The 26,710-nt window shown below is 42.2% G+C and overlaps 1 protein-coding gene across 2 annotated transcripts in view; it reads left to right on the top strand.

Moving 5' to 3' along the window:
- SORCS3 (sortilin related VPS10 domain containing receptor 3) overlaps positions 1 to 26,710 on the top strand; it is a 305,448-nt gene that overhangs the window by 224,410 nt on the left and 54,328 nt on the right. For both annotated transcript variants that reach the window (XM_054832651.1, XM_054832652.1), the window contains 7 exons: positions 8,655 to 8,744; positions 11,726 to 11,905; positions 13,061 to 13,207; positions 13,913 to 14,015; positions 18,900 to 18,976; positions 19,088 to 19,179; positions 23,829 to 23,936. In XM_054832651.1, coding sequence (XP_054688626.1) covers positions 8,655 to 8,744; positions 11,726 to 11,905; positions 13,061 to 13,207; positions 13,913 to 14,015; positions 18,900 to 18,976; positions 19,088 to 19,179; positions 23,829 to 23,936 — 797 coding nt within the window. The remainder of the gene's footprint in view (positions 1 to 8,654; positions 8,745 to 11,725; positions 11,906 to 13,060; positions 13,208 to 13,912; positions 14,016 to 18,899; positions 18,977 to 19,087; positions 19,180 to 23,828; positions 23,937 to 26,710) is intronic.

Below are 26,710 nucleotides of genomic sequence, written 5' to 3'. Positions count from 1 at the left end.
AGGCAGAGGAGATAAATAACATAGCACATGATGAAGAAGGTAAAAGGTAATGAAGAAGGAAGGAAGGAACAGCTACAAAGAGAGAGTTGGAAGAATTCTTATGAATAAAACAGTAGGTGATCAGTCTGAATTTATTGATTAACTTTCTATTTGATTGATCAATAGTTATTTAAGGATGCCTAGCACATCACTAAGATTGGATAATTCTGCATAAATTGATAAATTAAGAGAAAATCCTGCCCTCTGTTGTATGTATAAGTTTTCATTGAGTTCACAGGATTGCTCTGATGTAGCTAGGAGCCAGTATCATCATCATCTTTCATGGTTAATACTTAAAATTCATACAGCTTGCAAAGCAGGTCATTTATTTGTGAGAAAACCTTGGAACATATCTGAATTTATTTATTGTACCAAAAAGGAGCTAATTTGATGGAGCGACTTTGCCATTAAGGTCAGCGTCAGTGGTGTTCAATTATATAGCTGTGCAGTAGTAGAGCCCATACTTTTTCTGCAGCTGTAACGTGCCATTCTCTATAGCTGTACCACACCTGCCCTTACTGGTGCTTTTGAGTACTTGCTACTGAGATAGTATTGCTTTCTAAACTTAGGTGCAGAGATAACCTGCAACTGCCTATAAGATTTGACTTCCTGACAGTTACCTGAACTGCTGTGGTATTCTCTTGTGCAGAGCCTACATTATAAGACCCAGGGGTCAGGGATAGTCTTTTGTTTTATGTATTCATCTAGTGTGTTGACATTTTGGAGAATTTCTATGGTAAAAATAAATCACAACTGGAATTCTGGGGAAAATATTTTTCAAGCAAGTCTTGTATCAGGGTTTCTAATGGAATTGCTCAGGTTGTTGAAAAGAGTCTAAGATGCAATAGGCTTTAATGAAAATGGGGATTATTTTTGAGGAAATTCTGTTTTGAGTGAGAAAGCATTGTTTGGAGAAAAACTATTTTCCTATATGTAAACAAATAACATCAATGCTACTTAGCTCTTTAAAGACTGAAGAGAAGAGCAGGAATGATCTGTGTCCCTTTCCTTGACAGCAGATGAAAACTTCCCACTGAAACTGCAAGAAAACATGAGCAACATGTCACCGCTTATTGCAGGGAGTGAGGAGAGTCTGGGCTAAAAAGGTCTCAGTACAGTGTTGCTTATTTGTGGTGGTCTAAGGGGGTGTCAGCATGGCAGCGCATTCACTGGAAATCAGCTTTGCTCTGGGACAGTGATTTTTGCAGAAAGCAACATTCTTGTGGACAGACCTACAGCTGCCATAGGGAGCTATTTATTGCTAAGTGAAAGTAGTTGTTACTGGTTACCCAAAGGTTATGTGCAAGCTATCTCAGGTGCAGTAGCACAGTGGTTCTGCTGTGTGGCTGGAGTCCCATGCTGGACAAGCCTGGCTGCTAGCGGGGACTGATGACATTCCCAACGCACTGGTGCAGACCCGTGTAAGGACTGTATTTTCACGCAGAACCCTAGGTATTGGGAGAAGGATAATATTAATGATTAAACTCTTCAGAACGTGTGGCATGAAGTCTGCTGGCGGTACTGCTGTTAAAGCGCTGGTGGCTGAAGGATGTAAGTGAGACAAAGTTTACAGGGAGAGGTAGTATTTTTTATGAGATTGGAATGATAGAGTTAGAAAAGGGACAGATAAGCTGTCCTCAAAGGGCATACTCACTCATCCTTGAGGAAGGATTCAGTCTCTGAAAATTGTCCTTTTTTTTCCAACTATAGATGGAGGTCTCTTCAGTGTGTGCCTTTCCTCCTAGAGGTCGTACCAGTCTAGTTCAGCATCCAGTTACCGCTGTCCCCATTCCTCCCTTAAGCTTCTGTCTCTGTCAGGGCTTGCAGACCCTCGGGGTAGCTTTGGCCTTTTTGATTTGAACTGGCTGTAAGTCAGTGCAGAGATGTGTGGATGGGTGATCAATATCTATCTTGATTGGTTTTTATGTCTTTATTTTTCTCTGGGATGGTGTAGACTCTGCTATCCCAAAAGAGTGCAGCTGAAGTCGATCTGAAATGTAGCTCAGGCTTTCAGCACTTTCCATGGCAGTGACAAAGCTACTGGGCATGGAAGACTCCTCTGAGATTTAGAAGCTGATACCTGGTTTGAATTTGGGGGTGTGCTGGCCTGTTTTCTCTAGCAGGCCAAACAAATGCCTTTGGAGGTGAACACTCTCAGATCTGCCTTTGGCCTGTGGTCTCACCTCATAAGGATGAGGAATGACACCTGCAAGCTCTGATTGAAAAGGACTGGCTGTTTGCTTCAGCCCCTGCTCCATTTCCACTGTAAATGGGAAGTTCTTTGCACCATTAACCAGAGAGGCATGCTGAGAGACAATATCACTTTCCAAGGCCCTTAAAGAGTGGGAACATGGGTGCCCTTTTCCACTCCCATGGCATAATTTATCAAGGTGTTTAACTGCAGGCTGAAATTCATAAGAGGGTCTTGTCTCTCACCTGCCACCTCCTGCCATTTCTTCTTTTGGGAAGCTTTCTTGGCAGCTTTCTATGCCATTTCAATTGTGATTCAGTCTCCTGGGAACACTGGGAACTGCACAGCTCTCTCCTGGCTCCAGATTCCCAGCCAAGTTGTCCAGGACATATGATGGTCCCATGTCCAGAAAGCTAAGCTGCTCTGGTGGTTGCCTCTCTCTTTTTTTTTTTTTTTTTTTTTTTTTAGGTTGATGTGATGAGGGAAGAAAGGAATGTGAGAGGAGGTGGGAAGAGAGAGTCTTGTCTGTGGTTTATAATCCTCCTGAATGAGATGGGGTCTGTGGCATTGCCATTTAGGAGCAGGGGATGGTGGTTACATGCAGCAGTGTGGGAGCAGCTGCAGTTCTTATACATGGCAGGAATTCCATGTGGAAAGTGAAAAGTTTGTCAAAATGCTCTTCTTTGATACTGATCATGTGTCTGGTTCTTCTTCACCCTCTGAAGTAATTTTGCACTTAGAAGACTTTTGCTTATTTCAGAGAGTTGCAGAGCAGGGCAGCATCTCAGCCTGCTCACTAGCGTGAGTGAGAATGAGCAAACCTAGAATTTTTCCAGATGTTGTTGTGTGTTGCAGCTAAGTGGGACTCTTATAATACACATCTGAATAATTCCTCTGGCTCAGAGGAGCAAACACTTCTGCCAAAAGCTGTTGAACCAATTCGGTCTTCTTTTGCATCACAAAGTCTCCTTAAAACATACACAGATGTCAGTATTCACCCACAATCACTGATAGCTTCTTATAGCACCTATGGATAATATTGCCTTTTTTGGATGCCTGCAGTCTCATCAGAGTGTGTCCAAAAATTTCAGCTGAAATCATTTGATGAAAAATGGTTTTTTTGTAGAAAAATGGTTGCTTTTTTTTATCTGAATCAAAGTCCATTTTTATCAAAGTGGATATATTTATGAGAACTTTTTTTTTTCAGGCTCAGTAAAAAGAAAAATATTAATTATTATTTATAGCCTTAGAACTGGGGTGGGAGGACATTTCTCTTTAAGGTTTTATAGAGGCAACAAAAAAGTTCCTAATTCTATAAGCTAAATTTGTCTAAGCTTAGCTCAGAGAAGCAGTTTACTATTATTACTGGTTGTGACTGTGATTGTTTAGGAAATCTTGGAAGTGCTTTTGTTTAGTAGGACATGAGTGTATGTTTCAAGTTTATTGGGTATTTAAAACTAGGCTAAATGAGCATATTTGCTGAATCAAAGTCAGTTACCAGGTAGTAGACTTCAACCAGAAGCCACAGCTGAGATTATGCCAATTCATATGGATTCCCAACCTCAGTTCTCAAGCTGTCAATTTAATGACTTAAATAAGTAGTAAATTTCCCCAGGAATAAAGAAAGGAAAAAGATTTTTTTTTTTTTTCTTCCCCCAATGTGAAACTTCTCAGCAGTGAAACAAGATAGGAGGGGAGAAATTAAACTTTGATTTCCTGGTCTAGAGCCTTCTCTTTATTTTCATAGAAGCTAAATATACCATGTTCAAATATAAATTTCTTTCCTCCATTTTTTATCTAGGAGCCAAAGGTCTTAACAGAAATCAATCCATGCAATTTATTTTTAACTTCACCCTGCTTAGCTACGATTGATTTTTATCTTTGCGATCGATGGTAGCGAAAACGGTTTGGCGGGACAATGGAGCACTCTCCAACTTGTAGGGTTTGGTCTTTGAGTCTTTTATTGAAGAAATCATTAAAAGCTTATTATGATACTAATAGGATGAAGACGTTTAAATGATGAACACGATTACACCTGTTTTACTGGTGAATAATGCCCGCTACGGCTAATCTTCTCTTGCCCCTATTTAAAATGCTGGACGGCACTCCAGTGGGGGAAATTAATCCATACAGATGAAAGAAAGTGCATCCCAGGTGCTAGTTAAAAGCTCTTCTTAAAGCAAGACAGGCAGTAAGTAGTTAGCTACTTTCCTATTCACTGCTGGGTGCTTTTCATCCATTTCTAGCACTGTTTCATCCTTGCTGTGCCCAGTATCAGATCTGGAACTTAAACCTAAATATCTGTTGATAAAAAATGATTAACATTTTCCTTTATTTTTATTTATTTTATTTCTAGGGCTTTTTGTGCTGTACTTTCTTTTATCACTCTCTCCCCTCCCCTTTTGTTATCTGATTTATCACAGTGTCTGCAGCTGAAGGTGTAAAGGATTACCTTGGCAGACTTCTGCATTTCCTCTGAAATCCTTCAAAAGGAGATTTAATGTGTACGATTATGCTCCTCTCTTAAGTTGGTTTCTGTGTGGGTAATGTGCATTTGCAGCTCTAATATGGCTCGTGTTTTGGTGTAACCATACACGTTTCCTGCAGGAGTTGCTTTTAAAACAAATCCAGTATTTTCACTCAAGATTACTCTGTCCTATAGCTGTGCCATCATAGCTCTGAGAGGAGAAGGAAGCGAACAGGGACTGGGCCAGTATAATAAATGCTCCTTTGTCTTAGCAAATTTTCACTGATGGGTCTGACACTCTAAAAAGTGGCATGTTTTCAAAGCCTGCTGAATTTACCAGGCAGCTTGAGGGTGCTTTGCGCACAGCGACACTAATCTGTATGTCTCTGCAGCACACTCAGGTAATTGCATATTGCTTTAATGACTGTGCAGAAGGTATGATATAATGAAAAGCACAGGGAGATAATTCAAACTAGATGGTATCTATCATGATGTGATTTATGCTGGGGCAGTAGAGAACCTCAGTACACAGAAATATCTGGAAGATGGTTTGTCCTGGCCATGGTGGATAATCCAGAAGGAAGAACATTACGCTAGGCTCATGCAGATGTGTTCTTCCTCATCTTCTGAATCTTTTGTGACTGGCATTTGGGGTTAGGCTTGGGGGACGAGGCACAACTTTTCAATCCTCATGCTGGCAAACCTGTGCAAGGCCTAGATAGTAGCTGGCTCTGAAGAACATCCAAATCCCTCACTAGACGTATGAGTGGAGCAGCCTGCCTACTCAACTTGACATCACTCCTCCACGCTTTAATCCACAATTGGATTTAGGAGATTTTATGCCCACAAGAAGGAGAAAGAGTAATTCCAGTTAAAGCAGTGAGGAGAGATGCCAGGGCACCCTGTGGAGGTGGAGAACACAGTTCCAGGATGCCATTACAATGCTAGACCTGTCACAGAAATTATGGAGATGAATAGATTCCGAGAGATTTTCTATAATTCTCTGCAGCCTTGTGAACATATTTGTTGTCTTCTATGTTTGATGCGCTCTGTCCCATTGCAGGTCAGGAGGGGGATGAGCCAGCATACTGAAACTTTCAGGGCTTTTATAGAGAAACTTCTTGCTGTTCTTAAGTGTCAAGTGATATAAGTGAGACGAGACTTGTCTTGAAACAAAATGTGGAAGTATTAAAGAAAAGTAATAGATCATGAGTGGAGAGAGGAAGAAAGAACACAGGTTAGGAAAGACAAATGTGTTTAATGACAAACACATTTGTCCAAAAGAATCATTTCCACTGGCCAGAAGCCCAATTAAACACATAAAATAGAAATCCAGAAAAACAGATTAACGAACCAGTCATTAGCAAAGGAGGAGGAAAAAGACAAACCCAGCTAATTCTGTACTGAGCATGACAGATGAGCTCACAGCAAATAATTGGGTGACATTCATCAAATATGAACTAAAAGGAGGCCTTAGAGGGCAAAACACTATCATAATCTCTGGGATTTACAGTGTTGGAGAGTTTGCTCATAGGAAAAGAAAAAGTTCATCAAAATAAATTAAGTTGGGCCTTCCAAAATTCATTCTTTACAACAGTTCTTGCCAAAACTTTATTGAAGGCTTGATCATTTTTTGGAACTGTTATAACCATGTATGTAAATCATGCAAAGATGGGGTCCTGGCTGGGAAAAGCTTCACACAACTCCTGCCAACAGAATTGTGGGTGGCTTCATATTAACTGGCTCAGAAAGACCACTGACCACAAGATTTCTATTTCTAAACCTTTGTCAAGGTGACCTAGTGCAGGTAGAGGACAGAAAGGGAGTTTAGCTAATGCATAGTGAATTTGAACAGTGTTTGAATCCTACCTTTCTGCCTTAAAAAAAAAAAAAAAAAAAAAAAAAAAGACACAAACAAACAATCCAAACAAAAAACCCTCCAGGTAACAATTTGCAGTGGCATAAAGCCAAAAAAACTTTGTAAAATCTTTTGAGTGTGGCAGTCTTGACGCAGAGTGGGGAATTTGATCACCCCTTGATATTTCTGCCACTCCATGTTCATGTGACTAACTTGAAGATTGTTGGACTGTTGCCAATGTTAATTAGTCATCACAGCATTTCCAAAGCCTGCAAATATTCATGTCTGTATCTTAAAGACGAGTTGATGACCATGTCTCAGCCCATCAGAAGAGGTGGATATTGAACCCAGGGTCCTTACCAAGTAGTCACTGGGCACATTCAGTCCTATCTGGACTCTGCTACAGATAATGATCTGTTGCTGAAATCATGAGTGGTGTAAAATGAGCTCATGTGGCAGAGTTATCTCATTTGAGAATCTGGATCTTCCACTGGAGGTCAGAAATATCACCAAGAGGGGATATTTAAATATTGCCTGTGCTAGTTAGGTAATATGTCCTAGAAGTGTGGGATCCTTTGGGCAATGCTTATACAGCTGATAGAGAGATACAATTACTGCAAATGTTAAAATTTGAGTTGGACTGAGTGTGAGTCAACTGCATAGTCTGTTCTCTCCTGTGAAAACTTGATTTTGATTTTACTGTATAGAATTTGTTTGCTGTGATATGGGTCATTCTTCTGCCTTCTTATGCGGTGTGTGGTATAATGGTGGTTGTTTTTTTCTTTTGGGAGTACTAAATGCAGCTGTGATAACATTACAAGTGAAAATGGGAAACAAGCATAAGGGGAATCTTAATGTAGAAAGAAGCCTGTCCTATTTCTAAACCTTCCTTTTTTTCCAGTTCTTCAAACTGTCAATAGAAAAGCCTTATCTTGAGTTGATTAGATATCAAATTTCATGACTAGTAATATCGTGTCCTTCGAATGACAGCTTCTCTAGGGAAGAAAGCCACTATCTAGAGGTGATATCATTGCTGAGAATATAATTGATGCTATAGCAATATTCCATGTAAGCTCATTCTGAAATATCACTGTCAGATAAAAGGAAGTATATCTAGGAGAGAATCTAAGACCTTTCTGTTAGCTTTATTGGAAACTTAAGAAGCCAACAAATGACATTCCATATAATAGAGAAGTGCTTTGTGTATTGTTTTATCTTAAAATCTGCAAGACTGCCAAAACAGCAGAATATAGGAAATTCACCGAGGTAAGCCTTGTTGTAGCCAGGACTGAAATGGTGCCAGAAATAACACCCACAGCAAGAGTAAGTGACTAGTAACAGCTTTAAAATCCCATATTTTACAAATTATCAGGCCTAGATCTCATTGATGCATAGCATTTATGTGTAGACTTTACAGCTCATTCAGTCCATAAAACCGCAGATTTGGATGTCTATCAGTTCCCTCCACATCCTTGTTCAGAGACAGTATGATTTCAGAGAAACCAGTTTTATAGCGACAATGAGCATCTAAGAGCTTAGCTCCAGCTTTCTAAGAGCATATTCATTGCATTTAGTGTTTGCATTAAATGGCACTAGTGTGGATCTCTGCTGTTAGTCACTGTAAAAGGTTGTTGGAAGACAACCCTGGCCCCAAGGGACTTACAGTGCAAACAGACAATGCTGAGAAGCAGCAGAGAAAAGATGTATTATCTCCTTCTTACAGGAGAGGAAAAGAAGCACAGAGACTTTAAATGACTTGCCCAAGGTAGTTGTGCTGGAACCATGTGATGAAACCAGATCATCTTCTCGCTTCCACTCAAGACCTTAAACTTTATACCCACATTTTCCTGAGATGTTAAAAATCATGTTGGATTTGAAGCATGAGAGACTAAATGGAAAGTTCAATAGCATAGCTTAAATAAATAATGCTCCAGCCCTCTCAAGTCTGGGATTTCTTTGGAGTTATACAGGTGCTTTTAGGGACAGCTGTGCAGGTCATAGAAAAGACTTCTGAAAGAAAGGTTGTCAAACCCTCCTAGAGGTGTAAGCATACGGTGTGTCGGAAGGGTCATCACTCACTTTCTTTGGTGTTTCCACAGGTGACAGCTGGTGGAAGAGCAAATTACTATGTGTCATACAGACGGGAGCCTTTCGCACAGATTAAATTGCCCAAATACTCTCTTCCTAAGGTGAGTGCACCATTTATGAGCACAGACATGTAATATCTTGAATAGCATGGCCTGCCCTGTGGTGAAGCACCTCGGTGGGGTTCCTCTCTGGGGAGCTCCATTTGTTCTGCTACTTGAATGATCTTTCTTAAATATGGATTTGGGATTTTACCTCTCTCTGCCTTTGATTAGTGAGCATTTCAGGAAGAACAGTTTTGGTTTTTTCCTCTGTAAAGAGCAAACGGTAATGAGCAGGTACCTCAGAAAACAGACTTCAGAACAGATTATTGACCAATCTTCTATGAACACCTTTCCCTAGTCCTACTCTGTTCTCTATTAATGATTTCTCTGTAAGCCTGGCCATGACACTGAAGGTCTTGGAGAACGGTTAGGATGCTGAGCACAACTGCAGTCTCCATGCAATGAGAGAAGCACAGGGTATAGCAGCTGCACTGTCCCCATCCTATGGCTGGGTGTTGCCATGAAGTCATGGAGGTGGAGTTGGCTCCCTAAAAGTTGTGCCTTATCTATGCTTTGGATACACAGAACCACTGTGTGATGCTGCTTAGGAGATGACTGAGGTGGCCTAAGATTAACACTGACTGGCAAAGCTGGGAGGGAAGTTAGTACTTGTCATACAACTGTGCCTGGATTTACCTTCTTAGGCCTTAGCTTTCTACCGGATCAAATGGTGCAAGCCTCAGCAAGGAGAATATGTCCCTGGAACTATACTCAAATTCCATAGTGTAGTCATTGCTTGAGATTGTGCAGAACAGAAGGGACCAACCTTTCCCGTGCCTTGGCTGGATACAAGTTTCTGGGTAGCCTAATGGGCAGCTGAGACCACTGCTACTCTTTGGGGCCTCGGAATGGCTGTTGAGGCTACTGTCACAGAGAGCTGATAATCAACAGTAATGGCCTTCCCTTTCCTTCCACAAGTGAAAATTTTGGTGGGATAATTGTAAGATAGTTGGCTAGATTTGCCTTGTGGGTTGGATCTACCCTTCTGATGGCTTATGGGATATCTGCAGTCTAGCAGATACGGCATATTTGCTTTAACTTGTACCTGAAAACTTGATAGTTGTGAGAAATTTGCATCTCAAACTCCCAATGTTGCACCTTAACTTCTTCCAATTTGGGTTGATCACAGTCCACAGTGCAGTGACACCTGCATAGCACAGATACAGTTTCTTTTGTTTGTCATTCCGTGGTGGTGGTGTGGAATTCAGAATGTCTCACCACACACCAATGTTTGAAAACCTTGCTGCCATTTTTCAGAAGAAGACATTATTTATGCTCCCACCTTATGGATTGGCCTTGAAGGCTGTCCCTCGTTAAAAAGACAAGTGGATAGAGAGAATGACTGTCCTATGATTATTCTGCTTTATTGACTGATGCTGTCACAGGTTGCTGGCCTGTTATAAGACAGATTTGTTGGTGGCCGTGGTCTGGAATTGGGGCATAGTATAAAATCAGGGATACTTTTGTAATTTAAAAATAAAAAAGTAATTTTAAGCTAGGTGTGACAGCAAAGTCTTGTAGCCATGTAAAGGAGGCTTGTTTATGCTGCCCTTAGTCACTAGAACATTTTTGCTGTACAGTAATAACTATCCTGTCAGCTGTAGATTAATGAACTCTGCTGGAGCTGTACATACATGAGACTGGCAATAGGGTAATGCAATATTTCCATTACAACTGGTCAAAACAGATTGAAGTCATTGGGTGTTTTGCTTTATTTTCACACTGAGGTGAAATAAGTTGGGTATGTACTTAATCTTTAAGAAATTAGAGCTGTTGGGCAAGAACAAACTTCCTGATTTAGTCTTCCTTCATTGTGGTAAATGGCAAATCTTCCATTGATTACACTCACTGGGAAAGAATTAGGCCCTCAAATGTTTTTTTTCCCCATCCCATGCTGATAGACTATGTTAGGTCTATTAGAAATAGCCCCATCTAATCAACCCTCACACAGAAGATTAAGTTGCCTCCTGGGCAGGATGGGGATATTGAGCTGATCTTCCCCCCAGATATTCTTCCCAAAAATCAGGTCACTCCGTCCTCTGGGAGACGTCCAGAATTATAGTTTCTTGATGCAGAAACAGGGGAAGAAATTAATCAAGGCTCCTTGGCACCCTGGGGAAATTTTAAATAGATACAAATAGATAAATGAAGTCCCACATAACCACAGTGATTTTCCTTCTAGCTGAACCAGTGTTAGTTTGTTCAACAACAGTGGCAAGGATGAAGTGCTTCAATACTCATCACCACCCTGGAAATAATTTCCATGAACTTGTTTTAAAAGAATACGGAGAAAATGCACTGTCAAATCTCTTTGATATTAAAACTAAATGGGGACACCCTTGCTGGACCTTCATATTGTGGTCAGCAGCAGGAATCCAACAAAGGTTAGTGGGTAAATTATTTGATAGCCTGTATATAGTGGGATAATAGATCTCAGACAAACTCTTAATAGAAAAGTATGTTATTAAAAATCACTACCAGCATTAGCTCAAACTGATCCTTATCCCTCAGCTTCAAATAAATGTGAACTCCCAGTTTTTTTGAAACTGGTTCATTACCAGTTGGAAGTAGAAGCCCGTTAATTCAGCACGTGCATGGAATTTGTCACTGCTTTTAACCTGGTGCTACACCATGCTTAGTGACTATGAGGACTCTAGACTCCAAGGTTGTGAATCTTCCATGAGTGATAAAACTGACTTTCAAATTTATAAATAAAAAATGAAACTGGATGAAATTTCCTGAAGCTACCAAAAATGAAGAAAGCAAAAACCCTTCGCCCAGCTGGTGATCGTTAAAAAAATGAAATGCAGAAAAGTCACAATGGTGGTAATTTATTGGCTTGCTCTAACAGAAAATTGTTTAACATACCTATAATTCATGCTCCATCTCCATTCTTTCATAAGTCATGGTAATTACTACATGTCCCAAAGGGCAAAGAAATAGAGATTCTCAGTAATAGGCCTTTTGTCTTCTTTCAACAGGACATGCATATTATCAGCACCGATGAGAATCAGGTGTTTGCAGCTGTTCAAGAGTGGAACCAAAATGACACGTACAATCTGTATATCTCGGACACCCGAGGGGTGTACTTCACCCTGGCCTTGGAAAACGTGAAAAGCAGTCGAGGACTGGAGGGGAATATCATCATTGACCTTTATGAGGTATGTAGTAAAGGTCACCCTACAAAGAACAGCAACTGCTTGCTAGTTCAAGCAAGTGCAAATCTCTTACCAACCCTCCAGGCCCTTCATTTGTTTTGGGATCAGCCCAGAGGCATTTACTGGATTTGGTGCTGAGCCGACTCATGTTGGAATAGATGCAGTGCATTCTGCTACAGGTGTGACAACTGGTTGCTTTCAAGTCCATGACTGGTTAGGTGTGTGGCATTTCCAGAAGGGAAAACCATTATCCTTCTCATCCTAATGTGGATGTCTAGAGAAGGACTCAAAATACTATTTTTCCCCTTGGACAGCTAGAGACACCTGCTCGTAGGCAGGGAATGTGGATTCCACCTTTGTGAACACTGAGCAGTGTATGAATGATAAGGAAATGTTTATAGGTGCCATTTGCCCAGAGATAACAGCTGGATAACTTCTACCCTGAATCATCTTCCATTCTCATTCTTCTGCCAGGCCTTTCAGCCTTGGCCAACAGCAGTCCATTCAGAGCAGTTGTGCCAGTTCCTGGTTTCTTTAGAGTATTCTGGTTTTGGGGTGCCCTAACTCACTGGATGGGAAATCTGCTGAGATTCAGGGCTCAGTGCTTTGCCAGCAACAAACAACTAATCGGTAATACTAATAGTAGTGGTTGCAGGCTGACTTCTACTGTTACATGGAGAAATGTTTTTGTAGTTGCATGTAGAAGTTAGGATTATACATTTATTTATTTCAGCCAGAATAATGCCCATTGGACAACATCATCAGTTTGTTTCCAGGTAGTTTAAGGCAATAAGAGAAAAGTCACAAATAACACATGGATCAGTATGAAGGTCAGGGTTTAGATTTTATTTTCACCTAGTTAAATATATTTTCCTGCCTGTGAAAAAAAAATATATTTCTGTGTTGTGATAAACCAGCTAAAATAAACATGCATCATCTCCCATTCCTGGGCAAACTCTGTATTCCCCAGTTGTGTATCGTGGACTCTCCACTGTTAAATGCTGATAGAGATTTTCAGAGTCATTCAAAGGGAAGTGTCACTCAGGGGGCTTTAGAGTAGAAGGATTTGCATCCACTATCCACTCCTGAGAGCGCTCACATGGCCTTACTTTTGGCCTGTTGTTTCGATGTATTTTTTCATCTCTCCATTTTTCCTAGGTAGCAGGGATCAAAGGCATATTCCTGGCTAACAGGAAGATAGATGACCAAATCAAGACTTTCATTACCTATAATAAGGGCAGAGACTGGCGTTTGCTGCAGGCACCGGACACCGATCTAAGAGGGGATCCTGTAGTTTGCCAGTTGGTGAGTGGCAGACCTTTTCCAAAGCACAACCGACTCCATCAGAGCTGCTTATTTTAGTCACTGGGTTAACAAAACATCCAGTGAAACTGGGTAGGAGGGATTCTTGCCAGTCAGAGATGCGCAGAGTCCAGGTGCTCCAAAATGGGGCACAGTTTACAGACAAGAACTTTGGGTTGGGCTTTCTGCTGAAATTCAACAACATTCAGTGAAAAGCCATTTTACAGTAGGCTGTAGCCCCTGTGTTTCAAAGGAATGGTGTTTCTCTAAAATTTCACTGGTTAATCTCTCTCCCTGTGTTTTTTCTCTTGACCTGCTGGGTGTTAAATGAATTAAATAGATTTCTTTTTCTATAGCTTCATAGATTTTAAGGGAAAATTCTGACCATCTTTCTTGACCTTTTTTATGGAACTTAAGTCAGAATAAGAAAGTTTCTGGGGAAAAAAACTGCTCTAGATCAGATTGCTGGTAAAAGCAAATGCATACATGCTTGCTTGTTAATGCAGTGTTCCTGCTTCTCTTGCTCTCGGCTACTTTTATGATGCTTATTCAGAAAATGAACATATGCCGCTATTTGTAATAGTGCTGAGAGCACAGGGGTCATTTTCAGAAGGATAAGAGCATCTGTGTGCAGTCACCAAGGGTTCCTCTAGTATTCAACTTGTACCATATTAAAGCTTCTGCCTTTTGTTTGTTTCCTGTCAACAGCCCTTTTGCTCATTGCACTTACATCTGCAACTCTCAGAAAATCCCTATACTTCAGGAAGCATTTCCAGCAAAGAGACAGCTCCTGGGCTGCTGGTGGCAACAGGTAAGAACTTGAGTGCTTCTCACCACTCACCCATGCCTCACTGGGAGCCTGAGAGTATACGAGGTGTTTCCTGTTGGTGTAAAAGCTTTCAGCTCTGTTTCAGCAACTGCTGAGCTAATTCACATTAACTCCCATTTGCTGTGGGCTAGGAGAAGGTATGTGACCCCTGACTTCAAAAAAGATAATGCCTGTCAGGTGTTTGTTGCTCTGCAATAACCCATATGCAGGTCTAAGCCCACACCTGCAAGAGATCATTACCAACTGGCATTACTAATTCCTCTTACTTGACATAATTACAACCACTAATGAAGGTGTCTACCCATTTTCTGGAGTTACCATGAACAAGAATAGGGCCTATAATCATGGCTACACTCCTGGGAGGTATCAATACGTTCCATGTTTTGAGTAGCAACCACAGAGTTGTCACAAAGCCTGTTGGGTGAAGTCTGGACTTCATGAGTGCCTGTCCTGTGTATGGCATCTACTTTCAACACTGTATTGCTCCAATACTAGTAGCACTTTATCAACACTGCATGAGTCATTGTTATTGTGAGTTGTTCTGCAAAATAGTGCTTTGGTAGGTCGTGATGTTTTAATGGCAACCTGTTACAATGCTTCACTGTGGCAATAGCGGACCCTCTGTAATTAATCTGACAACCATCACAGGCCCTGTGTGCACACATATGCAACCTATTCAGGATGTATGGGGCTACCAACCACACTCAGAAGTCCCACAGTTCTGTGGGAGCTGCTGGGCTATCAAAGTGCTTTCTGAATGGCTGGTGCTGTTGAAAGCTGGCCTCTGAATCAAAGAATCACAGAATGGTAGGGGTTGGAGGGGACTTCTGGAGATCATCTAGTCCAACCCCCCTGCTAGAGCAGGATCACCTAGAGCAGGTTGCACAGGATCATGTCCAGGTGGGTTTTGAATATCTTCAGAGAAGGAGACTCCACAGCCTCTCTGGGCAGCCTGTCCCCATGCTGTCACCCTCAAAGTGAAGTAGTTTTTCCTCATGTTCAGATGGAACTTCCTGTGTTCCAATTTGTGCCTGTTGCCCCTTGTCCTGTTGCTGGGCATTGCTGAAAAGAGTCTGGCCCCTTCCTCTTGATACCTGCCCTTTAGATATTTATAAGTCTTCCCTTCTCCAGGCTAAACAAACTCAGGTCTCTCAGCCTTTCCTTGTGAGAGAGGTGCTCCAGTCCCATAATCATCTTTGTAGCCCTCCACTGGACTGTCTCCAGTAGTTCCCTGTCTTTCTTGAACTGGGGAGCACAGAACTGGACGCAATACTCCAGATGTGGCTTCACCAGGGCAGAGTAGAGGGGAAGGATAACCTCCTTTGGCCTGCTGGCCAGGATACCATTGGCCTTCTTGGCCATGAGCACACATTGCTGGTTTATGGATAACTTGTTGTCCACCAGGACTCCCAGGTCCTTCTCTGCAGAGCGGCTTCCCAGCAAGTCAACTCCTAACCTGTACTGGTACCTGGGGTTGTTCTTCCCTTGGCGCAGGAGCCTACACTTGCCCTTGTTGAACTTCATTGGGTTCCTCTCTGCCCAGCTCTCTAACCTGTCCAGGTCTCGCTGAATGGCAGCACAGCCTTCTGGTGTATTGGCCATTCCTCCCAGTTTTGCATCTTCAGCAAACTTGCTGAGGCTACACTCTGTCCTTTCATTCAGGTCATTGATGAATATGTTGAACAAGACCAGACCCAGTACTGACCCCTGGGGCACACCACTAGCTACAGGCCTCCAGCAACTATCAGAGATAATTTGTTTTAAACCTCCAGATCTTCCTATGTATAGCCAAGTGGAGTCATCACTCCTAGCAGGTCGTACGTGCTAGATGGATGCTTGGGAGCAAGCCATACTCATGATGCTGTGATTGCAGAGGCTTTTTTTCTTTAACCTTTTAGGAAGCAAATAGAGGCAGCAGGACAGTGAGATTCTAGGCATTGATCTAAATTGTTAGTAAATGAGGTTCTTTTCAAGCTGCCAGTGCATGGGATGAATGCTTTCCCAGTCTAACAATTAACCTTTAAAAGGCAGAATATAATTTCTGCCTTACTGCTTTGTACAATAAAAAGCTTAACCTGTTGGGAATATACACATCTGTTTCCACTAACCGGTTTCACAACAACGGGAACGTCTCAACATATTGGTGAATGTGTTCCAGGATAAGCACTGCAACTTATTCTCACAGGCATTGGCTGCTCAAACACTCTGTGTCTTACTCTTTCATTTACAGTGGTACATTTCCAGCAATGATTGGAAACTCAAACTCTTGATAGGAGGACAGAGGTTAGATTCTTGCAAAGGCAAGAATTACATTTTAGTATCTAATTGTACAGCTGCCAAATCCTCTTGACTTGTTTGGGAATTAGTTACGTTTGGTGAGGTTTGAATCCATGTAGCTGAAAGAAACTAGATAGAGCGAATGAAGAAAATAACGGAACAGCTTTTCACAGAAAAACAGACAGAAAGAAGTGATAGCTACAGGATCTCGCCTTATTACTTGTTCATTGCCACAATCTGGAAGTCCCTGTTTGGAAAGTTTTTTTTCCAGTTTTTATATTTAAAATATGATGATACAAAACTTACATGTCTGCCTTTAAGTCAGTTTCTAATTCTTGAGGACTTCCACTCGTGATAACACACTGGGCTAAACAGACCTTTGGACTGACACGGTAGATTTATCTTTGTGAACCTGGATGTCCCTATAGATTGTCTTTCTATATGGATGGCCATGACAGGTTTTCCTTGTAGCTTTATCTAAAGCAGTTGGTCCTTCTTGCTGGTGTCAGGGAAGAAGATTAGGTAGATGGACAGAGAGACATTTCCTACATCCTGAGCACTGATGGAAAAGCCTTTCTTGAATTTTATTTTTTGAAACAGCATTGTCACAACAATGTGGCTAGTTGGACTCCACGATGGTGACAGGAGTGTGTCAACCTGCATCTGGGTTTTAATTTCTCATTTTCCAGCATTAAATGTCAGAAATTCAATTAACATTTTCATTGGTGTGTTTTTATTATGCTCTTGTTGATGCTACAGATGTATAAGAGTGCCACTTCTGCCTTTGCTATTTTTGAAGAAAAAATACTAGTTCTCCCTTCTTTCCATTGAAGTTACATCTACTTTAAAAACAGTCTCATTTGAAAGGTATAAGAGTGGCTCCCTGGGTAAAGAATTCATGGGCTTTGAATAAAGAAGTCATGGGTTTGACTGCAGTAGGGTGGCTCTGGGCCATTGTCATTGAAAGGCCTTCCGATGAAGTGTCTGTCAGTGTTACATCTGCCTGCTTCCTATGGGACAGATGTTCATGCCACCAGAATCCCACCTGGCACTGAAGGTACTGCTGACAGACCAGCAGAAAAAACAGTTCCTGGGTGACTGTGGTAGCTTTTCCCTGGGTGCTTAGGGAATTTGGGAGGTGAGAACAAATTAGAGAGACCTGCACTGTTCAGTGAGCCTGGTGCTTGTGGAAATTTTAACTCTGGAAGCAGAAGCAAGCTGCTGACCTGAGGGCAGTGTGGGGAATAAACTAATAAGGTCTATTCAGAGCATATGCAGGTTTTTCAGATATTGAGCATCTCTCTCTTGCAGCTATTGGTGGATGCTCAGAGGTTCCAGAAGGCTGGAGATACAGTTCAAGTTCATTATTTACTGTGTATTAAGATGTATTAGTGTAAGATTTGAGGTTCTCTCTCCCGTCTCAGATGAGGGACCTTGGAAAAAAACACTGTTTCAAGCTCTGAGGTAGTATCTTCAAAAGGTTTTCTGCTGTGCTTTCTCTATATATATGGTTGAGGTTGATCTTTGAGCTTTTCTTTGTATTGCTTTGATGTGTGGCATATCCATTCCCTAATGCATGGTGAAAGCAGAGTAGGTCACCCTATAAAGCTGCCAGCAGAACAGTTTCCATAATAATGGAAATTACAAGATTAAAATTAAGTACTGTACAGAATAACCAGTATGTGTAAACTCACAATTTTGGATAACTAGGTCAATGAGATCAACATTGTCTAGAATGCTGCTCAATCTGGTTTTACCTCTCTGCTGCAAAGTAATTTCACCCACCTTAATTCTCTGAACTGTTTCTGCCCCCAGGTGAGGTTCACACTTAAACAAACAAGATTTCCTTCAAGTGTAACTTACATTTCATTACATCACAGTCCTCATTAATTGCAAACCATTAGGAAACCTAGGGAGAAGCTTTGTTTATTTGACTGCAGGTTCTGAGATCAGTTATGTGTGTGTGCATTTTGACAGAATCTTGAGTAGACTTTCTAGTCCCCTAATAATGGGCTTCACTGGGGCCTGGGTTTCAACTTTAAACTCAGCTGTATAAGTTTGTTCCCTTCGGATGCTCTCCTTTACACAAGAAGTAGAGACAGAGGTAATTGCCTTACCCTTGACAAAGACTGGCAGATCACAGAGGTGCAACTCACCAGCCAGAGCACAAAGACTACGAGTTCAGAGAAAACGTGTATAGAGTGAAATATCTAGTAGCCAGGGACAGCGGCTGCTATTCAGCTGCCACTCTGATGATTTGTATGCACCAAATGAGCTTGGGGTTTCACGCACAATTTTTTGAGTATGTAGATCCTTGCCTAAAATAAGCCTGCCTTTAGTGACTGGCAATTATGGGCAATACTATCCGTTAGGAAAATAAGCTGATAATACTATTTGTCTCCAGTGTCAATTTTCAAATGGCACAGCTCTTGTAAGTGAATCTTGCTACCTGACCATAGTGTTGGTTTTAGATGAGAATAGAATCAAGAATAGCAAAAAAGCACTGGTTGAGGTCAACTACTTTTGGTTTCTTGGAAGAATGCAGTTCTGTGGTCATCCGTACAAGAATGACATTTGCTTGTGTTTCAGGCAATATTGGCTCTGAGCTTTCCTACACTGATGTTGGCGTGTTCATATCTTCTGATGGTGGAAATTCCTGGAGACAGGTATGTTTTGCAGAGCGAAGGAATGCATGGAGCCTTTTGCTATTCTTCTTTTTCTGGGTCTTCCCTTCGCAGTGGAGTGGAGCACTCATGAAGTACCTAATTTGTTCGCAGATCTTCGAGGAGGAATACAATGTGTGGTTTCTGGACTGGGGAGGGGCACTAGTGGCCATGAAACACACGTCAGTGCCCATCCGGCACATGTGGTAAGGAAACTTGTTACTTTGAGAAGGTTTCCTGGTGGGGATAAGCTCACAGTGGTGCTAATATCACTTGCATCACCTGGTCAGCATCTGCTAGTGTCTACAAAATGAGCAAATGAGATCATTCTTATCTGTGTTTTACCATCATTTTGGTTTTGTTGATTAATATAATGATTATTTTACCATTTTATAAATATAATGGCTATATACATAATCACACACATATATGAACTATTCTTTGCACTAGTCACGTACTATGAAACTTAAGGTGGGGTTTCTTTTCCGCAAACACATATACATATATATATATATATGAGAAGTCATCTTTTGTGCTTCAGATATTTCTAAGAGGATGTGTCCCTCACTTCTGCTTTTTGTTTACAGAATTTGGTATTAAACTGGTAAGACAGATAAAAGGAGGGAGAGGAGCAGGCAGTAGGTGTTGATAAGGACAATAGAGATATGTTGTTAATGTTGCTGTCTCCTATAGGATTCCACTATCACTTTCCAGAGATAGAGTGGTGGTAACTGAATAAAGCTGGGGGTGGAATAGGGCAAAAGTATTTCTTGGCTGAAGGTACTGTTTTGCTATAAATGGGTTATAACAATCTAAGCACTAAAGATACTGCTCAAAATTATCCTCTCCTTAGCCTTTGCCCCTCTCACTCCTGCAGCAGCTAAGCATCGGAGAGAAGCATTTTGAAATTCAGAAGTAACCTTGTTTACACAAAATGTGTGTATTAGCATCACCTCCAGTCTCTGGTCTTGAGTGAAAGAGGTGCATGGCTAATGGACTGACCTACCCAGCTTCTAATGTTGTTTAGAAGTGAATTAGTTAGAAATAGCCTTCAGAGACAAGTTTTGTATTCCTATCTGCAAGATTGAGTCGTCTCTCAGCTTGATGGTGCTAAGCACATGTCTGTCTCATGCTCTTCATGCAGAACAGGAAACGTGGCCTTCAGTCAAATAGAAAAAGAAAGCAATGGTGTTTGGCAGCAGTGATGAGATGTTAAGGTCTCCTCTACCCGAGTCATTATTGTACAAAATCCTTCAGATAAATTACAGTTATTCAGAAGCTGGAGCCCTCAAGACAGGCTGTCTTTACCCATCACAAGCTAATGTTCCAGAGATGTTCCTTAAGAACATTAATGGCTACTTTTTCAACATGAAAAGCTTCTGGACTTTATATTCTTGACCTGACAGATAATTCTGGGATGACTGCAACATAGATTTCTATTAAAGTTTGAATATGTTGCATTTGAGCACATTTCCTTACCACCTGAGCTAAAGAAATGACTGCTCTAGTTTTGGTGTGATAGTGGATTGTTAACCACAGGATGTATTGGCTTATATTCCTAAAGCTTTGAAATTTTCCTAGGATCTTCTTGAGACAGTGGGATCAAGTGTTCTCTAAGAGATCTGTGCCTCCATGTGGGATTACAAGCAAGTTGTTATATGCAAAATGAGGGTTGCGATCTTTGTCTTGCTTTCTTGTGTTCAGGAAAGAGATTGTTTGTTTTATCATAAGCAAACTTGTTGCAGTTATAGCATAATATATGTAGCCATACTGAGTCAGGGCCAAGGGTTAGTCTAGGCTGGCATCCTCTTGCCAACAGCCTCCATAACTGGACATATAGAGGAGAGTAGTAACAGAGCAGACCCATAATGATGCTTCCAGCAGACTCTAGCTTTCTGTCTATGGTTAGAACGTGGTGTTGTGTGACAGAAGAATTTGCCTCTGATAGGTAACATAGTAGTCATGACTATAGCTGAAGTGCCACTGAGACCATGTCCAAGTCTTTAGACCAAACCAAGTATGAGCCAAGGCAGGAGAAGTGTGTGTTAGCCAAGGGTAGGTATCACCAGCATTAGGTGCATCAGGCTGTGGCAAGTTGAGCTCTGGAAGAGTGAAAGGTGAGCCATTTATTGAAAGAGCTGTAAGTCATGTATTAACCATTTATGACTACATTATTCAACCCAAGTGTAACTGTTTTGTGTCTTACCTTGTGAAGGCTCTTTGGACGTAAAAAGCACGTTACATTCAAGTGCCTGTACTTAGATGTTGGGAAAGATTTGGTCAGAGGTTGACTTTCCATAGGACCTGAGAGCCCAGCTCACCTTTGCCTGCTTTGCAGAGGTTCCTTTCTGATGTTCTTCCTTTCCACTAAGTCTCATGAAATGGCATGTGCAGTACTACGAGTGCCCCACCCACTCTATTAAATGAGTAGTGATTTAGAGCTGTTATCAATAAGCTCCAACAGGTTTCCTCCAAAACTGTACCCTTAGGGGCTTTGGATTTTGCTTCATATTGCCTCAGTAGGCACCTGTTTTATGCGAAGGAGTGGAATAGATTAAAGGGTACATGTATATCTATTAGTTCTCAGGCTGAGACATTGTACAATAAGTTTCATCCTGGAGAAAAGAGGGGCGGATAATTGAAAAGCCAAGAGAACTTTAGCTAAGCTAATGAAGCATGCTGTTCCCCAGAAATTGAAATGCTATTTAGATAAGCATGGAAGCAGAACAGCATACAAATGCACAGGTGTATGGGAAGATACATACATTTAAATAAATAGATTTGGGGCAGATAAGCTTTTTGTACGCTGTTGTACTCCCAGCTTTCTGTCTGTGGTCTGTAGTCGGCTTCCTATTCTGGTAGATGTGCATTGTGAGTCAGGTGAAGGTGTTTTGCTAGGTTCTGTGAGAGGCAGATACTTAGTGAGTGATGACTGCAAGCCTTGGCTTTCTGCACTGAAGAACTGAGGTTGGTGTAACCCATTGCTTGTAATATTACATATTGCACTGGCCTCCTGGTCCTTTGGTGGCATCTCGGATAGTATCCCTGATGCCAGCTACTTGGAGTGGGGAGGATTCAGTTTCCAGCAAGACCCTCTCAGACAAATCCAGGTGGTCAGATGCATGTGTGTGCACATGCATGCACATCCCCCCCAAATTTCCTTGCTTGGAAAATAAGGCAAATTTCTTTTTTACGCTCACTTTAAAATGAGAAGTGTCTCCTGCTATTCAAAGAAGTTTTTCTCTCTTTGGTCATGTCCATTGAGAGCAATCTGTCAGCCTTCACAGCCCAGGTACCTCGCAGAATTACAGAGAACTCTGTAATGACCCTGCTGGGAGAGGATCAAATAATTTTATAGCCAATAAACCTTTGTGCTTCTCTGTTTGTTCTTCCTTTGCTGGTATAATTTGGAGCTGAAATTCTGGGCAGAAATTGTGCAGAAGTGGTTGTGTGGAGAGTCTGGGAGCAGAGAGAAACTTGGTTTCAGAACTGTTCATGGGCAGTAGGTCTGGGAGCTGGATGCTGACAGTCTGCAGGTTGCCTGCCTGTCTTTCCTGCTGCAATAGCAGCTGGGTGTGCACACCCTCCTTTGGCTGTTTTCTGCACTATTGTGGGCACAGGCTATCAGGGTGATGTGAGAGCTGGTAGCTCCCTGAGGGCTGGGAAGCCAGGAGCTGACTGAGGTCCCTGGTACAGCGGGACAGGATCTTGCAGCTGGGGCCCATTCCACCCGCAGCGAGGAGCAGTGCAGCCCCAGCCCTGGGCATCAGGCAGCTCACTGGGGACGGGCTGAGGCCAGGCAGGGACGTCAGCCTGTGTGTCAGGCCCATGGCCGGGCAGGACTGCAGCAGAGCTGGAGCCTGGCACTCCCATGGTGTCAGTGGGGGGTTCCTGGGCATGGACGGGGTGAGGGGAGGCCATGAGGGAGGCTGGGAAGGGACAGTAAGTCATGGGCCATGGGAGTCCTGACCCAGTCTGCCTGCTGGTGTGGCTCACCTGTTCATTCACCTACTCCTTTTACAGTTGTCAGAGATAGACACGTTGCCGGGGTGTAACTGAGAGCAGGGTTTCCTAACCCTCCTTTGCTGGTCTAAAAGCCTGTTGTAATAACTCTAATTCAACCAAGACCCTGTCAGCTGGGTTAGGACACACGTGCTGTTTCATAAAAACAGAAAGTAAGGCACACGGTGGTTGTGGGTAGGGACAGATGATCAAAAGCCACTAAATTACCCTGGCTTGTCACTGACAGTGTGAGCACTCTCAGCCTCTAACAAGGGAAATGCTTTCATTTTAACCAGCATACTACTTTGCTTTACAACTGTAACAGGCAAAAAGCCCCTAGACTAACCACTGACTGTGACTCTGTTTGGCCTCCTTCCTCCACCGCTCCCTAAAATGGAGGCCACCTCTGAGATGGTATGTGAAGAAATATTAATAGGGGTAGAGATCGTAGCTGATGCTGTATGGTACTTACACATGCATGGGTCGAAACGCCCCGTGGTGTTGACAGCAATGTTCATGCATTCAGGCCAGGGCTGCTTTTGCTCTGCCTCATGCCAGATGCTATTGCAGATCCAGAAACAGGACTTGCCTACACCCCTTGATCCCTTAAAGTCTGATGTACAGCTGGATCAAGTATATCCATGTCCTTATTGCCATTGTTTATACTCTCTAAGGCTTCGATCTTTCAAAGTACACGAAGAGCATGAATTAGTGGGCTGGGAAATGACAAAGATTCGTGCTTGTCTATAAATTTAGCTGCTGGAGCTTGCAGACCTTAGCCAACATTTAATTGCTGCAGTTGCTCTAGAGTAAGTCTTTTTATGTGTATAAATCTTGTCTGCTTCTATCCCAGGGTGAGTTTTGATGAGGGAAGATCCTGGAGTAAATACAGTTTCACATCAACACCACTTTTTGTGGATGGATCTCTTGTAGACCCTGGCATAGAGACCCAGATAATGACGTAAGTATAGCAGCTCTTAACTTCTTAAAAATGTGATAGCAGAAGGGGTGCATGGAGATCCCCAAGTGCATGATGAGCCTCATGGTGCGCGGTGCAGCATTGTGTAGCTACACATGTAATGTTGCATGAAGGCACAGTGTTGTTTTGTGTTTTTTGCTGATGGTCACAGACCCAGGTGGAGTGTCTGTGCATCATGTGGCAAGCAGCTAATGGAGCCAAACTCTCCCCAGTAGTGGCAGGGGGTATAACAAGAAGAGACAGTCCCAAGCTGTAGCTTGGGAGTTCAGATAGGACAGTAGGAAAATCTGTGGTTTAGCCCTGGTCAGGTTACAGAGAGGTTGTGGTATCACCACCCCGAAAGTTTTCAAGCCTTGGCTAGATGAAGCCACATCTGCCCTGATCTATAGGTGGCAACAGTCTTATCTTGGAGTAAGAGCTTGGACTAGTGACATCCAGAGGTCCCTTCTTATAAATACTGCTGAGACTGTGTTCCTTGGATCCAATGGCCCAGGGACTGCAGTGCTCTTCAGAGGACAGAGATCTGTATGGTTGCACCTAACGTCAGCTCTGTGCTTGTTCCAGTTGTGCAGCTTAACTGTCTTTTGAGATTGCTGCTGGGTATGAATGTCCCCAAACCTTGTTGCTTGCTATCTGCATTGTGGGCTGTACATTTAGCTCAAGCTAAAGGTGTTCTCAGTATGCATATGCAGAGCTGAGCTCAGAGTAACCTTCCTGGTCTGGGGTGTAGGATGCTATGATTCATCCATACCATGGAACTGGTACTACTGAGCCTGGACTGATGCTTCCTCCTCCCAGGAGTGCTGAAGCAATAGCTAAGGCTGGTGTAATTGGTGGAGTAATGTTCCAAGAATAGGCCAGGATCTGAGTTTAACAACCAGGAGAGAGAGAGAGAAAGAGAGGGAACTTTAAAAATTCAAAGGCATCTTCAGAGAGTCATCTGACCTCTTCGACAAAGTAGGTAAGAGCAGTCTGCTCTGGGATTCTGAACAAAGCAAGGACTAGACGCACTGCCTTCGTTGCTTGCAGAGATGCCTTCTTCCCTTTATTTTCTCTGACCTGGCTGGAGCAGCTTTCTGAAAAGGATCAGAAAGCAAGGTGGCTAAGATGCATTAGACTGAGGCACTCCTGCAAAGCATATCTGCAGTGGCATGGAGTTTGGTTTATCACATCAGACAGTGTTGCAGCACTCCAACTTAGGGGCAGGAGATATACTATGAATTTCACCTTGCAGTTGGTTTGCTTTTCCTGCTTTCTGCACCTGCAGATTTCTGAACTTCCTGCAGATTTTCACTACTTGCAAGAAAAAAAGAGATTCAGGCCCAGTATATTTTCTTCTAGGCTTCAGTCCATCTGCCTACTTATGTGGCAGAAATGCGTAGGTGGATCTCATTGCTGGTGTCACAGGTAGTGACAGACTGAGAGTAGACTGCTGGGTATGCTTGTCACCAGTTTCTGAGGAAGCTTGGATCAGATAACAGTTGATCCAAGTTGATAACAGTCATAGTGATTTGAATTTATTCCAACTGGTTGCGTGATTTGCGTCGGTATGCCTTTTGAAAACCAGACTTACATCAGCCTTACGTAAACAGAAGTGACTTTGTGGTGAGGAGCTGTCTGCACCTGCAGTGGAGCTCACCTTAGCTGCAAGGAAAAATGGGGGAAAATCCTCTTCTGGCAAAGCTACATTTCAGCTGGCTTCTTTGCCATCTGTGCCATGACAGTGAATTATCTTGGTGCTGTAGTCTCAGGAGGATCAGGAAGGTGTAGCCAGCTCCTGTATAGCACGTCTACATCTCCTGTGCTAAAGTGTCCTAGGAAGATCAGGCTAAGTAATCATGGTTATCCTTTATGCCTATAAAGCATAGGAGCTGCACTCTTAAGTTTGTTTCCCAAACAGTGCTGGGGCAGAACGAGGCAACCTCCATGTCTATGTCATAGACAGCTCTTGAACTTTTTATCAGAGTAGAGGTGGTATCAATTTTGGAAGGGCTGCTAGTTTTTCCTTTACTTCAACGCCATGCCTTGGCTTTGGCTTTTTCTTCACAGAAGTGGAATACTCGCTTGTGTAGAAGAATATATCTGTGCATCTGCTGCCTTGCTATCTGCAAATATTGCCCCTATTTTTGCAGAAAGCAAACCACAACAGCATATGATATACCTGTAAGCCTTTTCACAAGACTGCTGTGAGCATCCTGTTGGGGAAATACATGCCAATTCCCAGCTAAAGATTAGAGCCTGCGTTCTGTTCACTCTACACGTTTTTCTCCAAATGCAGCAATAGTGTATCACTTTTTGTGTTGGCTAATATGGTGTTTTTCTGTGAAATTCTTTGTGCAATGTGTATCACTTTCCAACCACACCCACATCCAGACTCACACACACACACGCACAGAGGGACAGATCTGAGCTGAAATAAATATGCACATCAGCACCTTCATTGAAATCAATGGAGCTAATCAGTTTCAACTAGCTGTGGATTTAGCCCATTTACTTTATAAATCAATGCAGTTTTCTTTTGAGATGGATGCATTTTAAATCTAAGGTTATTGTTACTTATATGTCTGTAGTCTTCTGATGGAGAATGTAGGAAGTGAGTTATCTTGCTGAATATTGTGTATCAGCTTTGTTGAGAGCTGGCTCTTTTTCTTCTGAAATCTTTGCAGGCTTATTATTATTATTGCTATTGTTATTGGTATTGTTTTTATTATTACTGTCATCATTAGCAATTTTTAAAACTATTCTTAATAGTCTGT

The sequence above is a fragment of the Grus americana genome, chromosome 7 (assembly GCF_028858705.1).
Source record: "Grus americana isolate bGruAme1 chromosome 7, bGruAme1.mat, whole genome shotgun sequence".
Lineage (NCBI taxonomy): Eukaryota > Metazoa > Chordata > Aves > Gruiformes > Gruidae > Grus > Grus americana.
Note: the sequence above shows the minus strand (reverse complement) of the source record. Positions and strands in the feature narration are given on the sequence as shown.